The 17,841-nt window shown below is 43.8% G+C and overlaps 1 protein-coding gene across 1 annotated transcript in view; it reads left to right on the forward strand.

Moving 5' to 3' along the window:
* The window catches only part of pkd1a (polycystic kidney disease 1a), a 74,404-nt gene that overhangs the window by 42,532 nt on the left and 14,031 nt on the right, over positions 1–17,841 (forward strand). The window contains exons 15-30 of the mRNA XM_053476673.1: positions 1,023–1,156; positions 1,259–4,929; positions 8,021–8,167; positions 9,560–9,700; positions 11,390–11,678; positions 12,082–12,298; positions 13,123–13,282; positions 13,719–13,874; positions 14,194–14,338; positions 14,490–15,155; positions 15,237–15,399; positions 15,518–15,779; positions 15,925–16,120; positions 16,243–16,413; positions 17,319–17,462; positions 17,544–17,751. Of these exons, the coding sequence (XP_053332648.1) occupies positions 1,023–1,156; positions 1,259–4,929; positions 8,021–8,167; positions 9,560–9,700; positions 11,390–11,678; positions 12,082–12,298; positions 13,123–13,282; positions 13,719–13,874; positions 14,194–14,338; positions 14,490–15,155; positions 15,237–15,399; positions 15,518–15,779; positions 15,925–16,120; positions 16,243–16,413; positions 17,319–17,462; positions 17,544–17,751 (6,870 nt within the window). The remainder of the gene's footprint in view (positions 1–1,022; positions 1,157–1,258; positions 4,930–8,020; positions 8,168–9,559; positions 9,701–11,389; positions 11,679–12,081; positions 12,299–13,122; positions 13,283–13,718; positions 13,875–14,193; positions 14,339–14,489; positions 15,156–15,236; positions 15,400–15,517; positions 15,780–15,924; positions 16,121–16,242; positions 16,414–17,318; positions 17,463–17,543; positions 17,752–17,841) is intronic.

The following is a 17,841-nucleotide window of genomic DNA, read 5'->3' on the forward strand; positions in this document are numbered from 1 at the left end:
TGGCTCTTTGGAGGCAAAATATGAAGAAATTGGGGGGGGTCAGGACTTTTGCACATATGCACTCATGCTTTAGGTTCCCCTTGTGCTACCCAAACAGCTCTGGCCTCTCGAGGCATGGACTCCACAAGACCTTTCAAGGTGTGCTGGTGTGTCTACTACCAGAACATAAGTAGCGGATTCTTAAAGAACTGTGGGTTGCGGGTCGGGCCTCATGGATCAGACTTGTTTGTCTAGCACCTCCTACATGCTTGATCAGATTAAGATTGTAGGAATTTGTAGGGGATATGAATAACTTTAAACTTGTTTTTTGCTTGGCGCCATACATGGCAGACTGTAGTGCAAAAGTGTTCTGCAGCTTTTCTATCAAATTCAGCATGAACTGGTGCATTTTTCAGCAATTTCTTTTTTGTCATTGGCTTTTCTGTTGGATCAGACCAGACATTCTGGCATTTGGTCCCCACAGACACAGTTCATCTGGTGGTGGTGTTATGACTGATTGGTGTGTGTATATACAGTATATATACACCTTTAATGCATGTAAGGTTTAAATTTTTTATCTTCACCCTGTTTTTCATTTCTTTTCCTGACTGCTGTGAGACACATCTGTGTTCTTTTATTAATTTTCTTTTTTTCATGTGTTCTATAACTTACTTTTTCATCTTTCTGTCAGGATCCTCACTGTTTCCCTACCGGCAAACTCTGCGAATAAGAGAAATAGAGATATTACATTCTGATTTTGAGTTCAGATCTCAGTAGTAGTTTAATATCAGAGATGAAGACGATCAAAGAGAACTTTGGTTAAAAACCACTTTTACTTCAAGTCCCTTATCGTCAGGAGTGTGACCATTCTTCCTTTTCATGTCTAGTTTTTTTCAACAAGGCTTTATGTTTAACTTCTCTAGTCCAAGCTTTACTTTTATACTTTTGTGAACTGACTCAAGTCAAGCACAGATAATTTGGTAATTGCCTTCTTCTGTTCCTTCTGAGAGTTGGTTGTTTCTTGTTAATTTACTGTGTCTCAGATGGGTGTTCAGAGATGGAGATGAAATGGAGCATAACTTCACACCACCCTACGTTGCCCACCGTCAGAGCCCTGACCCGTCAGCGCACCGGATTGTCCTGCAGCATGAAGTCAAATACACATACCAACAACCAGGTAAATAAATCAGTAAAACGAATGAAATACAACAGATGAGTTGATTCCAGAAATCATGTGGCTTTTTTGTACTCCCACTCACTGTTTCTCCTTTTCTTGCAGGAGAGTATAACTTAAGGGTGTCTGTCTTCAACCGCTATGAGAACAAAACCCACAAGCTCGATGTGTATGTCTTCAGCATTTTAACATCAGTGGAGATCAAAACTGAACCAGAGCTTCTGCAAGCTGAAAAGCCTGCTGCGTTTGAGGCTCATCCTTTGCCATCCCCCTATGGAATCATCTACACTTGGGATTTCGGTGACAACTCCAGTCTTCAGCAGGGACGTGAACGCAGGGTCTATCACGCCTACACGCAAAGTGGCACCTATACCGTCTGTGTGAATGTTAACAACACTGTTAGTTGTAAAGACAGCTGCAAAGTAATCATGGTGTATGAAGATGTTGATGGTTTGGAGGTTAGGGCATCCACTCCTACAGAGTTCAACACCCCTACAGTCATCGTGGCTACTCTGGAAGCAGGCAACAATGTCAGCTGGACTTTTTCCATGGGGGACGGAAATGTCCTTATGCGTACAGAACCACTAGTGGAGCACACTTACATCAAAGACGGAAACTACACGGTCAATGTAACAGCTACTAATGCGGTCAGCTCAAAATGGGAATCCGTACATGTTCAGGTGTTCGTGCTGCAGGTGCTATGGATGGAGCCTGTTGGGTGTGTGCAGGAAAAAACGGATATTCACTTCCATGCTCTTGTATCAGGAAATGCATCCGCTCATCAGTATATGTGGAGTTTTGGCGATGGGACTGCTAATGAAACTCGATACGGAACCCCGACTATAACACATTCATACCAAGGTAGTGGGAATTACCATCTTTCTCTCCTCATGTCAAGCAGTGTGAACAAAGCAAATTTTTTTAACTGGATCTGCGTCCAGCCTGAAGTCTCCAATGTGACTCTTGAACCCTCCAGCAGATTTATCAGACTTGGAGAGGAAAGTCTTTTTACCGTAACCACTTTTCCAGAATTTGACTACACTTACTTGTGGGATTTTGGGATCAGTGACTCAAATAGTCCTATTCCAGGTCATGACAGGATGGCTTTTACTTACAAAAGTCCAGGCCTGTATTTAATAACGGTAACAGTCCAAAACAACATTTCTCACAGCATTAGCACAGTCCAAATTAAAGTACAGCAACCTGTGGGCTATCTGTTGATAACACATAATGGAACAAAGGGTAACAACCTGGCCTTGGGGCAGGATTACACGTTCATATCCTACTCTGTCTCAGATAACGTTGACTACAGTTGGGACTTTGGGGATGGAGAAGTCCTTGCAGGGCACAATGTGACACATGCATACAATTCCTCTGGGATCTTTGACATCTGCGTTCTTGGTAAGAATGACGTGAGTGAAAATAAAAGCCAAATTTCTGTTACAGTTTTAGCCCCGATTAAGGGACTTTCAGTCAATGCCAGCCTTGTCAATGTTCCTTTGAACGCAACCGTCCACTTTGAGACGCACCTTGATCAAGGAGATGATGTGCGTTACTCGTGGATCCTTTGTGACCGCTGTACCTCCATTCCAGGCACACACCCTATGTTCTATACATTTCGCTCGGTTGGGATGTTTAACGTAATTGTAACTGCTGAAAATGACATCAGTACTGCTCAGGCTAGCATTTATATATTTGTACAACGGGAGCTGGAAGGCTTACAGATAGTGTCTGATGAGCTTGGGGAAAGTTGCTGGTTTGCCACTAATCGCATCCTGCACTTGCAGGCTGTGCTAAAAGATGGCACTAACATGTCTTTCAGCTGGAACCTTTTGAGAGAATCTGAAAATACAGTTGCCCTCAATCTCACCGGCAAGAACATAGAACTCAGTTATTCCACACCTGGACTCTGTGAAGTCGTCTTAAAGGCCACCAACTTGCTTGGTCAGCTAGCTGTTAACCGCACTATTGAGTTTCTTGATCCTGTTGGAATGCTTGTTTTGGAGGCTTCCCCAAACCCTACAGCCATCAACACTATAACCAACATGACAGTGACTGCGAATACAGGGAGTGATCTGCAGTATAAATGGCGGATAGATGGTGAACCTTTGCAATTTTGTGAGTCTACCATCTCGTATGTATTTGACACTCCAGGGCTGAAGACAGTAGGTGTGGAGGTTTCAAACCGGGTTAGCAAAGAAATGGCTTCAGTACTGATCAACATCCAAGAACCTGTTTCTGGAGTTTCCTTCACCACAACCAATGTCACAGAGCAGAACTTTATAGCCTCTGGAGTCAACGTATCTCTCACTGGCCACGTCCAAACTGGATCTAATATTTTGTGGACGTGGCTTTTGCCAAATCATGCGAAATCAACTCAACAGGCCACTTCCTACATATTTTCTTCCCCGGGAACCTTCACGGTCACTTTGAATGTCTCAAATGACATCAGTAGTGAGATCTTAGCTCGTGACTTTACTGTGCAGGACAGAATTCAGGGGCTTGAGTTCAAGGCCAGCAAGAAGAATGCTGCAGTTGGTGAGAATGTAGAGTTTACCATCTCTGTTGCATCTGGCACCTCGGTTAGCTATACCTTAAGCATCAGTGGCGATGCAACCGTCTACCCCAACCTTACCTATGTACACCAGTTCAGCAGAGTAGACAACTACTATGTTAACCTGACCGCCTGGAATCAAATTAGCTCAGAGAGGAGGAACCTGCATATCTGTGTCTTGGAACCCATTACCAAACTTACCATCCTGGACTGCTGTGAAGAAGCTATACCTGTGGGTGTGCCCAAGACCTTTGAGGCTCACATACAGACCGGCAACCCTGTGACGTACCTGTGGACCTTTGATCTTCATCATGGACCCAAAACAACCAAGTTGGATCCAAAAGCTACATATGTACCTGAGGAGCCAGGTGTCCTGACCATCAGCGTGAGTGCCTTTAATGCACTTAACATTCAGAATGAAACCAAGAACATTCTCGTACAGAATATCCTTAAATCAGCTAACTTAGAAGCTAAACCCCAGGACACCTTTATTAACAAGACAGTAATATTTCAAGCAAGTCCTATCCCACAGCGCTCGCAAATACCAATGGGACTCAGCTCTCTTAGATACCAATGGGACTTTGGAGATGGAAGTCCTGACTTGCTTTCCAATACGTCTGTTGTCAGTCATGTATATTCTTTGCCTGAAACCTACACTGCAAAAGTCAACATCAGCAACCTGGTTAGCTGGACGACTGCTTTCTTTGAGGTGAACATACGTGTGTTAGAATGCATCGAACCAGAAGTCCAGGTGGTTCAAGCTCCGAAGTTAACCATCTGGCGTTCCAAACCAGCGTTAGTTGAAGCAAAAGTGGATCTCAAAGGCTGTGTTCACTATGGTGCAGAGTATCTCTGGAAGATCTTCTCAGTTTCTAACTGCCAGGAATTCGAAAACCACTTGACTCCGCCACAAGTCCATCTTCCCGCAGAAGTTGATGTCCGGAAGCTGCAACTGTCAATACCCAAGATGAAACTTCATGCCAAAAATTACACTTTGATATTTTCCTTGTCATACAAAGGAATTCCCTTGGAAAAATCTGCCTGTCTTCAGCTGTCAGTGATGTCTGCCAAATTGGTACCAATCATTGAGGGTGGAACGTATCGTGTGTGGTCAAAAACACAAGACCTGCAACTGAATGCAAATCAATCCTATGATCCCAACGAAGACTTAGAAAGTCAGACCCTGCTTAGTTATCACTGGGAATGCATCAATACTTCTAAGGTAAGAGTTATCACCTGTTTTCCATGAATAACTTTAAGATATAGTATGAGGTCATTTTGGGAAAGCAAAAAATGCAGTTTGACATGTTACTGATATTTTGCTGCAGATATATATAAATAAAAGCTAAAAGACATGCATTTCCTTGAGAATAATTGAATACACTGTTAACGGTAGCTTGAAAATATTAAATTGGGCCACATCACGACACTCCAGCGGTACAACAGCAATTGCCCAAGAGTTTTAAATAGGCCTGCAAAATGTAATTAATGATGCAGTGTAATCAATCCTTTGTTGGTCAGGTCAATTCACTGAATCGATGAGTCAGTTTCAAGTTAGAATCGATTTATGTTTTAAAATGTATTAAGTTAACTTGAAACCAAAAATGTTTTTAAAATCAAACACAGAAAATACAAACCGTTCTCTCAAATTCGGTTTTATTAGGGTTTATTAGATACAATACCCAGCGCCCCCAAAAAGTCTCACACTCCAAGATTTAATTTACCGCCTTTAGCTTTTTTTTGGGGGGGGGGGAATTTTTTTTCCCGATTTTCTCCCCAATTTAGTCGTGACCTAGGAGGGAGGGCCGAAGACTATTACGTGTTTCCTCCAAACCGTGTGACGCCAGCCGACCGCATCTTTTTGAACTGCTTGCTCACGCACCGTTAGGGGCGGAGTAACACACTCAGAGGAAAGCGTGCGCGAGCTCACAGACGCCCCTGATTGGCTGTAGAGCCGTGATTAATGTGGGAGCACAGAGTACCCTCTCATTCCTCCCCCCTGAGAGAGCTTGGCCAATCAGCTCTATAGACCTCCGGTTGTGAGAGGTAACAGCATCACCCGGGAATCGAACCTCCGGCTGTGAGAGGTAACAGCATCACCCAGGAATCAAACCAGCGATCTTCGGATGATAGGGCAAGTACTTTACCACTGCGCCACTCAGAGGCCACTGCCTTAAGCTTTGAATAAATAAATTTCTGAAAATAATTCCTCAGACCCCCAGCACCATTTTTTCAATAGGAATATCCCTGTGGCATCAGGGAAAAAAAACTCGATGTATCTGATAACCTGGTCTTTCACTACATGCAGGTCATCAGCTGATTTCATTTTGTTGCTGAGTCTAGACCTGAGCAACTGAAGCAACCCCAGATAATAATCTGGGGCCAGGGGTAGCTCAGTGGTTAAGGCATTGGACTACGGTTCAGAAGATCCCAGGTTCAAACCCCACAACCACCAAGTTGCCACTGTTGGGCCCTTGAGCAAGGCCCTTAACTCTCAACTGCTCAGATGTGTAATGAGATAAAAATGTAAGTCGCTCTGGATAAGAGCGTCTGCCAAATGCCTAAATGTAAATGTAAATAATAACACTGTCTCCAAAGGCTTGAAGAGTGTCCACTATGCATGATGGGTGCATCGCTTTATGCGCTTACCTTCTCACTTTGACTCACCCATCGCTCTGGAATAGGGTCAATCAAAAAGACCATATGATCTTTTGCCGTGCCAATCTTTATGCGAAATTAAGTGTTTTTTGTGTGTATGGAAATGCTCTTTTACTATTAAACCTATAGTAGCTCTGCTTTCTACTGCATCTTTATGAAGTGTTTAAGTGATCTCCATTCATAATTTCTTTTTCGAACACATTTGTTTCACACGTTACACGGTTTATTAATGTGTTTTATTGAAAAACATAGAAGCATGCTTTTAAATGGAAACTCACAATGTACAAAAATCTATTTGATAGCCTGTTTTAAAGTCCTACACTCTGAGCACAGCCTCGTTGGTGAGTGTTACCCAGCAGTGGATAAAGAGTGCAGATACTTGCCTAGTAAAATCACTGGAAAAGATAATTAAAAGATATGATTTATTTAGATTTTCCTTGTTTTTTTTTTCGACAAAGAGATTTTCTGCTCCTTCTTGGCGTGTCATTTTCCCAACCTTTGCCTTTCTGCATACATATAAAAAAAATAAATAATAAAAAAAAAGGATTACTGTGGCATGCGCTCTCCTTTCCTGGCAGAGACTCGGGCAGTGGGGTTTTTTGGACGCTCCAGTTTAACATCTAAACATTTTGGAATGCTGGAAAATGCCAGTCAGATGGAGAAATGGATTTATACTTACTAGCAAGAACTTTATAGAAAAAATATAGAAAGATAGTTTCTTCTTTTGAACATGCTTTTACTGAAAATTTTTATTTTCAAGTAAAACGTCAATGATAAAAAAAAGAGACTAAAAGAAGTTAACGTTAGGTAACTGAATCAGTTCCCCAGACAGGTTTCATTTAAGAAAATATGCAATGTCAACAGGGTCAGCCTGAATTATATATCAGAGCAGATGTTAGAAATGAAACACATGAAAGTAAACAGTAAAAGGAAAATAAAAAAAAGTAATGATTTCATGGTAGCTTCTTTGTACGGTTAGACGGATAAAGGAGGTGGCTGTCTGAGAGCCACGGAAATGGCGCTGCGAACAGGATGTTCTGTAAAGGTTTCTTAGGTAGGAGGTGCACCAGGAGGAGTTTGTGTGGCTTTGTGTCAGAGCGAAAGGTCAGGGTTAGCTTATTTAGTGATTTCCTGCTTAAACAAACTGGATGTAAGAAAACTTTTTATCTGCACGTCAATTATATTAAAACGTATGTCGGCTTATCCGCGCTTTCCGTTCAACTCTGCTGTCTCCCCAGTCAGTGCTGCGCAGGTGTGAATGTGTCAGTTGATCTTGTAGGTTTAAAGCATCCTCCCTATAGTCCTGATCACGCTTCATCAGACTTTCGACTGTTTGGTCCACTGAAAGCAGCCCTACGAGGACGAATATTTACTACCGATGAAGAAGTGACGACAGCAGTGCATTTGTGGCTCGCAGCTCAGCCTAAGACTTTTTTTAATGATGAAATACAGAAGCTTGTTGACGGACAAAGTGCACTGAAAAGCAAGGAGATTATGTCGAAAAATGATTTTGTCTTTTATAAAAGTTAATTAAAATAAATTCTACAGCTACAGTGAGGACAAATTTTGATTCTATATAATTGATGGATTTAATATGATTCCGATGTTTACAACTATTAGAAACGACCCCGCCCTTTCATTTCCATTTCTCTTAGGGAGCGTCACACTGCTCCACTCTGAACTTCCGCCTGGGTCCGAAAGACCTGGTCATCTCTGGATCCGAGCTGGACGTGGACGTCGAGTACACCTTCCGTCTGACCGTCAGCAAAGACCGCATGTCTCCAGAATGGACCACGCAGAAGGTTAGTGCTGATCGTTTTTTTAAAACAACACACTGTCATTTGTCACACATTCTGTGGGTTTGCGAGTTTAATTATATCCCCTCACAGCAATCGTTCTCACTGTGTGAGTCATCGGCATCATCCGCTGGAGGCTTAATAGAACCCGAGTCACAGGTGCGTCATGATTGGGTGGCCTCGTTTAGTGAGACGACTAAAAGCCTAGACAAGTGGGACCGCCTCCTTTTGGTACTCCATTGGCATCCATCAGAAATGAGAGATAGTGGTTAAGAAGCTCCATTGATGGTACCTTTTGTTATAGCGTGGCGCTAATTGCCTGGGAGGTCAAAGCTAAAATGGGTTTGTCTCTCACACACACGCACACGCTTACAGTCAGTTAAACATTTCTGTTTGAATCTATGAATCGTTTTCTCGCTTATCAGTTTTTTCTTCAATTATTCATAGAGAAGACACGAAAATGCACTCATCTGTATTTCGAGACACACAGATGATGGGTGCTTTTTTTCCCTTTTTTTTGGGAACTCGATGCATGACCTGCATGACCTCTATCTCACTTTTCTACAGGGTTCGAAAAAGGCCAGAATGCCTAGAGGCTGTTATTTTGCTGTTATGTTTTGTTGTGTTGGTGACAGGTCTGAGAGAACATGAGAGAGAAAGACAAAATTATGGGATTTCCAAAAAAAAAGAAAAAGGTCACATATGAAAGCCAGGCCAGGGGCGGGCACGGGATGATTTCATGTAAAATAAATTCGCTCATTCGCTCGGGTACTTCGGTTCCCTCCCAGATGATATTTATATTAAATATATTTGAATATTGTGGTATTATTATTGTTGTTTTTAATTATTATTATTATTATACAGTATTACATTGCCATACGGATTTAATCCGTCCCGGAGGCGGGTTTTTAGGGTGAAATTTCATATTGTGAAACATATTTTCCCGTAGGAAATAGTGTAAATGCAGCCAAAAACATGACCAATATTACCAATTTCGGAGACATGTAAATGAAGTAAAACATAAAAAAAAAAAAATAGACACTAAACCTCACTTAACCTTCCTTTATGATTCCTTTTGGCAGCGGCTCCGTTTTCTTCTTGCTACCCGCGGTGCTATGTCTTTAATAGATCTAAATAATAGATAAAAATAATTTTAAAAAACATTCCGCTTGGCTTTTCACTGATGCAAACAAGTTTTGAACGGCTCCCGAAAAAAAACTAAAAATTTTAGTTTTTAAGGTAAAAATGTATGATGTTCGTGCTGTACTCCCGGTCATCTCCATGACCTGATTGTTATTGAAATATTGTTATTGTTTTTGTGGGTGTTTTTTTTGCATTAGAACACAGTAGCAATCGTAGTGATATAAATGGCTGTGTGTCTCTGCTCTGTGTCTTCAGGTGTTAGTGAAGAGCGGCCGCATCCCTTTCGTCTCCCTGGAGTGCGTATCGTGTAAAGCTCAGTCTCGCTATGAGATCAGCCAGAACACCTACGTCTACCTGGCGGGGACCTGCAGCAACTGTCAGGGTCCCTACAGAGGGGTAAGGATCGCTTCATGAACTCCAACTATGACACCGATCAATACTGAGGAGTGTGGAAGTTTAAAGAGACGTACACTGAGGCGTAACCATTTATATCCCCTTACTTTAAAATGATGAAATCTTTGCAAGTGAGCTTTTTTTTTTTTTTTTTTAGATTTTTCTTCTTGGTCCAAAGGTTTAAAAGAAAAATCAATGACATTTTTGATTGCGATATAAAATGGGCGCTTTCATTCCCCTCACCTCTAATCTCCCGCTATTTGTTTGCCGTTTCTTTGTCAATTTTAACGGCAGGTTGTATTTTATTTCGACTTCTCCAGCTCAGTGGAAGATCGATATTGTCCGTCTTACTGATTCGTTCTGATCATTAACTTGACTGCTCGCAACAAACATCCAAGTCGTCAGTCATTTTAAGCCTTTTCGTGTTAAGATTACATGGAGTGTGTTGACAGGAGAGCAAGCTTCTTCTCAGCAGCCTTTTTTTGGGGGGGAAACTGCTGTGTTGGTTCATGTAATATTTACAACAGAGGGGGTTTAAACTTTTGCACTCATGTTAAAACAGTCTACAAGCATAAAACATCAACACACAAATGATCTTGTTAATAATCCTAACGTTGTTGAATATGATTCAACATAAAAAATTACACATCATTAAAATACCAATTACCGTGATTTTGAATATAACTCCTGGTTTTCATAAGAACAGCTTCAAAGATCAGAAAGTCACCAGACTAGCAATGTATAGCATGTCTACAATGCAATTTTCTTATTACCGTAATTGTATTAAACACATTTGTTCATATTTTTACGGTAGGCTTTCTACTGCAGTATTTACGGTAGTGTTGTGGGACATGTTGTTACCTCGCCAACAACACCTCGCACAATAACACTTGAGATGTGGACTGGAGACAAGGTGGATAGCAGAGGTTGGAGGACGGAGCAGGTGGTTAAGACTCTGGGTTTTTGATTTTTGGGGGTTTAAGTCCCAGCACCGCCAAGTTGCTTTGGTTGAGCCCTTGAGCAAGGCATGCCCTTAACACCTGCTCCAGGGGCAACGTATCCTCTCTGACCCCAGCTCCATAACTGGGATATGTGAAAAAATATTAATAGTACTGTAAAAGGTACATGGGACAAATAATTGAATCTTAACTGAGTGCTATCCCTAAATACTTTTAGAAAGCTGTAACTTTGACCAAATCAATCTGTTTCTTGTGGTTTTGCCCTGAGAAACCTCCAGACTCGATCGTTCATCACAATGACCTCATGTAACACTGGTCTGAAGAGATCCCAGGTGACGGCTGGGAATAGCGTTATGACCTCACCAGTCCTGGTGACAGGTGTGAAGTCTGTATTTGGTCTTCACGAGTCACGGATGGAAGAAGGGCCAAGATCGTCAAAACAGACAGAGAAACAGAGATTAGGTCATGGGAGATGGAGCTTAGTCATGTTTCCCCACCCTCCCTTAGGAACATTCTTCTTCTTCTTCTTCATCTCTAAATGTTTACTTTGACGTGTTATGTCATGGCTCCAGAATGAAACCAGCAAAGGAAAACCCAGGACAGTGCAAAAAATGATGTCATTGTTATGATGTGATAGAATCCACATGGTTCTTGTTTAGACGTCCATGCAAGGTGTTTTATACAGAATAAACCCCTCAGTCATGTGATGTTTTGTGTGTCTGTATGTCATTAGCGCTGGACGGCAGTAAACCATCACAACGAGTCACTGGTTTTGGACCTGAATACCACAACAACAGGCCAGGACAGCATGAACCTGGTGCTCAGGAAGGGGGCGCTGCGGGACGGGGACTCCTACGTCTTCAGTTTGCATGTCACAGATGACAACATGGAGCAGGCGGGCGTGGCAAACATAGAGCTCCACCCTAATCTGCCACCAGCTGGGGGGTCGTGTTCGCTGTGGGCGGACGGCAATGGGATAGAGGTGCACACGCTGCTGGATAAAGTACACTTCAGATGTACAGGTGAGAAAGGTGGTGCAAGAACATGTGGACTGAATGGACAGGCAGGGTAACAAGGTCAGAAAAAAGACAGGTGAGAAAGATAGTGCATGAAAGAATGATACTATATTGGAGACATGGACTAGAGTTGAGGAGGAGAGGTTCATAAATAAATAATGTGTGGACTCAAGACAGGTCAATGGACCAGTGAGAAAAGTGGAGCAAGATGATCAGGACTAAAGACAGATAGATCGATGGGTATGAGGTAGATGAGACAGATGAAGCAACACTATGCCATGCCATGGCAGTAGACATTGATTATAGATGGGGAAGAATAGTGGATAAATAATGTGTGGCCTGAAGACAGCTCGGTGGACTGGCGAATGAACCTGATGAACATCCTGTTCTGGTCTCTCATTTCTTTTAGGCTACACTGATTCAGATGAGACAGAGTCTCCGCTGGTCTACAGTCTGATGGTGTCGCGTTGCTATAGGATGTACTGTGAAGAGTTTTGCGTGTATAAAGGAACGAGTCCGGAACATTCAACCTACCTTCCTCCTGGATTGCCCTTGGCAAAGTACAATGTCACAGTCTCCATCACGGTGGAGGACCACCAGGGGGCATCCATCCTCGCCCTCAACCAGTGAGTCATTGCTTAGCGTTATCCATCTACAGTATAGTTAGGCTGTGCTTTTAAAACATATGAATAAGTACGGCTATTTTATATTTAGTTCATATTTTGCAAGCTTTTTGAATTTTTATTTCTTTGTATTCTGGTTTATAAAATAGTCCGAAGCTTTTACTCATGTCTGTTGAGTCTGGGAGATCCTTTACCTTACAGAACCCTCAACTTGCTGTACTTTATTCATCAGTGTGTAGAATCTTAAACGTCGGCCAATGGAATCTATTCCTCCTGGGTTTTTTAAACGTTGGTTAAAAAACACTAACTAGATTGACTGTTGTTGTTTTCTCCTTTCCTTAACCGTCTCAACAACAACAAGACTGGCTAATTTCTGGGTCGGAAAAAATATATGGAAATTTAAACACAGCCCAAAAAAGAAATTACAGCCAGATCTGGTGAATACCACCAAATCTTTAGTTTGGCTATTCCTTGTATAATTTGTAAAATCTTTGGAATGATGTAATGTCAAACGTTACAGGCCACACCTTTAAAGCATGATGTTTGATGCTGTAAGTGTAGGAGTGCTGGGATGCAACAGCATGACCTCAGGGGGCCTGTAGTTGGAGCCTGTGAGTCATCTTTAGCTCAGCTTTCACCCTGGGAGTCATGTGAGTCATGGCTTCAGGCTGTGCCCGAATTCACCAACTTTCTCTTTCCAGCACTCATTACTTTTTTATCTTGTTACTATAGTTCAGTTCATCACTGACGGCTAGTGTAGGCTGCAGTGCAGATCTCTAGGCTGGAGCTCTGTGTAATACCTGTGTGTGTGTGTGTGTGTGTGTTAGGTCCATGAAGGTGAAGTTGCCGCAGGTTCCTGTTGGATTCAGCAGTCTGGCTCACTGGCTGAGCATGATGACGGCCACCACACTGAACAAGCATCTGAAGCAGGGCGACTCTCAGCGAGTCCGCGAGCTCTCCCTTGCCATCATCACCGTGTTAAATGGGGTCAGACTATCCATCCTTCCATTACCTTGATCTTTTCACAGCACGGTTCACGACTGTGTGACAAAACCACGTGACAGATTCTCGCAACAAGCCGCTATTTTCAGTCTTTTGCTAATGTTTTTGCTACAATCATATTTCTGTGGATAAATAAATAATTCGTTCAAGAAACAATGATGTAATCTACCATGTGCTGTGTACAGCACAGCTGATTTGCATTCGGTGACGCCCACAAAACTCCATATAAGGAAACGCTCACAGAGCTGAAATGAGAAGTAAACGGCAAAACTTTCTTTGGGGTTGAAATGAAAGTCATTTCAAGTCACTGAGACAGATCAAGGCCAATAAAATTCTTCGTTTATTTATTTGTTTATGTTAAGTACATCTTTAGGTAATCACGTGTCTTTGTGTGTGTATGTGTGTGTGTGTGTGCGCGCAGTATGAACAAGGCATGGTGCAATGGAGCAGTGTGTCGAAGCAGGAGAGGCAGTATAGAGTGAATGTGAGAGGAAACATCACTCGGGCTCTGACATCACTCGACCTCAACACCGTCAGTGACATCCAACAGACGTCGGCTGCTCTTGCACAGTGCACGGTGAGACAAACACACACACACACGATTTATGTATTATTTATACATAAATCTGCTCGTGAATTTTATTAGACATGAATGAAATTGCGGTTATGTTCAATTTTCACACGACACACAGCCCACACACACACACACTCACTCGTACCCTTAGTGAGACAGAATGCAAGAGCAATGCATTTTTCCATTCTAATGAATCTCAGTTACATTAAATAAATAAAAATGAGAGAATTTATAAGAAGGGATAACTACACTGGCCAAGAAAATGCAGAAAAGTGAGGTCCAGAAATTAATACGATCTCTGTATGTGTGTGTGTGTGTGTAGGCTGTCAGCCGGGAATTTGTGTGTGAGGAGTGTCAGAACAGCACACTGAATAAACTTGAGTCCATGCTGGAGATTCTACAGACGGACACCAAGCAGGGCACCGTGACCCCCACGGAGATCGCAGACAACATCCTGAACATTATGGGTGAGCGTGTGCAACAGCGCTTTTCTCATTCACATGTAGGGCTTTAAGGGGTAAAATGGGGGTGAGTTTATAGGGGCAAAAGATAAGATGAAAAGCAGCGTATAACTTCATTAAACTGCCAAAGTGAAATAGTATGGACCTGTTTCCGCAGGGGATCTGATCCACCAGGTGAGTGTGGCGGCGGCGTCATTGCTGGAAGACCCAGAGGATCGCGGTACAATCTCCCTGCAGTCACTGATGGATCAGCCCCACCCCCTGCGCGTAGCCGCCAAAGCCTACACCCTGTCCTCGGAGCTCATGCGTATCATGATGCTGTCCCGAGTGCTAAACGAGGAGCCGTTGATCCTGAATGGAACTGAGATAGCGGCCGCAGGGAAACGCGTCGACCCCCACAGCCTGCTGTGCTACGGCTCAAGCAACGCCCCTGAGTGCTCCCGTTTCTCAATCCCCTGGGCGTTCAACTCCAGTCTGAGCATCCAGGAGATCGTGCAGTTGATCTTTCAGTTGGAGCCCAACCCGTACCCGTATAACTTCGTTCCCAATTACACCGTATCCACTGAGGTGGCGTCTATGGACTTCCGCACCGTCAACGGCTCGCAGATCCCCATAGCGGACTTAGATGAGAGCCAGGCCATCCGGGTCGTGCTGAACAATGGCACCACGATGGGACTGAACGAGAACAGCACAGTGGTGAAGCTGGACCCGGCAGGCGCGGTGAATGTGAGCAGGTGCGGATCGGTGATCATCAAAGTGAGCACAGGGAACAACAACCCTCGAGCTGGAGTCTACGTCCAATTCAATTTTACCGTACCGGAAGGTAATTTGACATTTCGCTTGACCTGATGTGTTTAATGGATGTTAAATCTAGCATGCTCATGCAGATCCTCTTTACTTGCAGGTTCTCCAGATTCACAAGAGTCAGATCCATGGATCATGGCTTACCTGCATGCCTCCGACAAGCCTAACGAGGACACCAGCACAGACAGGAAACGCATCACACTCAGCATGGTGCAGAAGGAGGGCCTCGAACATCAGCGCTACACCTTCTTCCTGTCTCCGCTGTAAGAGAAGAAACAATATTACAGATATAATAATACAGCCTGTAGTGATGGTGCACAAGCTTTATGTAAATAGTATGTGTGTCTCACCTGCATAATCTCTATCGTCATGTCCGTGTAGTTCGTATGACACCACGCAGGATCACTATATCAACGTGACGACAGGCTGCAGTCCTGATTGGCCAGTTCAGATCCGTGTGGAGGTGGCCGTGTTCGTAATGCTCTGTCAGTACTTCAGCGAGTCGGGGAACATGTGGCAGACAGATGGGATGGTCCCGCTGCCGGAGACCAGCGCGGGGCAAGCTGTGTGCAGCACACGTCACCTAACTGTTTTTGGCGCTAGCCTGTTAGTCCCACCGCAGTCCGTCACCTTCACCGTGCACGTGAGTGACTCTCCTAGTGAGCTTCATCAATTAACGAACATTTGCATTATTGTGCAAATCACAGAAGGTGATCTTTTCTCTTCAAGACGACACCAGGTCTTCGACACTTATGCGCCTCTCTGTTTCTGTGTGTTGTCTCTGGCAGGACCCAGTGATCAGCCGCAGTCTGGTGGTGCTGCTGGTGTGTGTCATGTGTTTGCTGTGCTACGCTGTAGCCGCCGCCGTGCTCAGGAAACTGGACCAGCTGGATTTGAGGCAGGCCTCAGTGGTGCCGCTGTGTGGGAAAGACGGACTCTACAAGTACGAGATCCAAGTCAAGACCGGCTGGTCGCGAGGAGCAGGTGAGGAGGCGGAGATGATTTTTATTATAAATTTTTTTTGCCATCCGTAAGCGTAGAAGTCATACATCTCGTTTGTGTTTTTACACACATGACTTTTGAGAGTAATAAGAGCTCCATTTCAGGCACCACTGCCCACGTGGGCATCAGTCTCCATGGCAACGAAAGCCGCAGTGGACATCGTCACCTGGACCAAGTTGGAGCGTTTACAAGAAACAGTCTGGACATTTTCCATATCGCGACCGACTCCAACCTCGGAAATCTGTGCAAAATCCGAGTGTGGCACGACAACAAAGGTATGTTATAAATCGTTAAATCCATCCAGCATCCTGTTTGCTGAAAAAAAATGGCTACAATTTGCACGAGCTCACCAAAATTGGACAGTTGAAGACTGGAAAAATGTTGCCTGGTCTGATGAGTCTCGATTTCTGTTGAGACATTCAAATGGTAGAGTCAGAATTTGGCGTAAACAGAATGAGAACATGGATCCATCATGCCTTGTTACCATTGTGCAGGCTGCTGGTGGTGGTGTAATGGTGTGGGGGATGTTTTCTTGGCACACTTTAGGCTCTTTAGTGCTAATCGGGCATCGTTTAAATGCCACGGGCTACCTGAGCATTGTTTCTGACCATGTCCATCCCTTTATGACCACCATGTACCCATCCTCTGATGGCTACTTACAGCAGGATAATGCACCATTTCACACAGCTCGAATCATTTCAAATTGGTTTCTTGAACATGACAATGAGTTTACTGTACTAAAATGGCCCCCACAGTCACCAGATCTCAACCCAATAGAGCATCTTTGGGATGTGGTGGAACGGGAGCTTCGTGCCCTGGATGTGCATCCCACAAATCTCCATCAACTGCAAGATGCTATCCTATCAATATGGGCCAACATTTCTAAAGAATGCTTTTAGCAACTTGTTGAATCAATGCTACGTAGAATTAAGGCAGTTCTGAAGGTGAAAGGGGGTCAGACACCGTATTAGTCTGGTGTTCCTAATAATCCTTTAGGTGAGTGTATAAAAACATAATAATTACAGAACGGCAATACAAATTGCATCAGCACTGAGGTATCTGAGGTAATAATAAGATTGTATCAGGTGGTCCCTGGTGAGTCCCATCTCTATTATAGATGTGCAACATTTTTATTCTCTCTCTCTTACACACTGTCTGGGGGGGGGTGTGTGTGGGTCAGGTCTTTCTCCGGCCTGGTTGCTCCAGTACGTGCTGGTGAAGGACTTGCAGACAGGAAACTCGTATTTCTTCCTGGTGGAGGAGTGGCTGTCTGTGGACAACGAGAAGACAGACGGAAGGGTGGAGATCGAAGTCGAGCCATCAGGTAAAGCCTTAGCCATCCGAGATAAAGGCTCTTGTATAATATAGAATATGACTATTTTTCCTTCATCGTTTGGCCTCACAGAGGAGGTGGTGCTTCGACGCTGGCCCCGCCTCCTGACCTGGGAGCTCCAGAGGGCGGTGTGTGATAGTCATGTGTGGCTGTCCTTATGGGAACGACCCCTGCGCAGTCCCTTCACTCGCTTGCAGAGGGCGACATGCTGCTCTGTGCTGCTCCACCTTGTTATGCTCGCCAACACTGTCTGGTACGCTACGGTCACCTACGGCAAGAGGTACAGCCACGCCCCTTACAGTATATGTTAAATTTAAAACTTACATACAGGCAGAAAGACATGCATATGGCCATACAGACAGACATACAG

Source organism: Clarias gariepinus, chromosome 18 (genome assembly GCF_024256425.1).
Source record: "Clarias gariepinus isolate MV-2021 ecotype Netherlands chromosome 18, CGAR_prim_01v2, whole genome shotgun sequence".
NCBI classification, from domain to species: Eukaryota; Metazoa; Chordata; class Actinopteri; order Siluriformes; family Clariidae; genus Clarias; species Clarias gariepinus.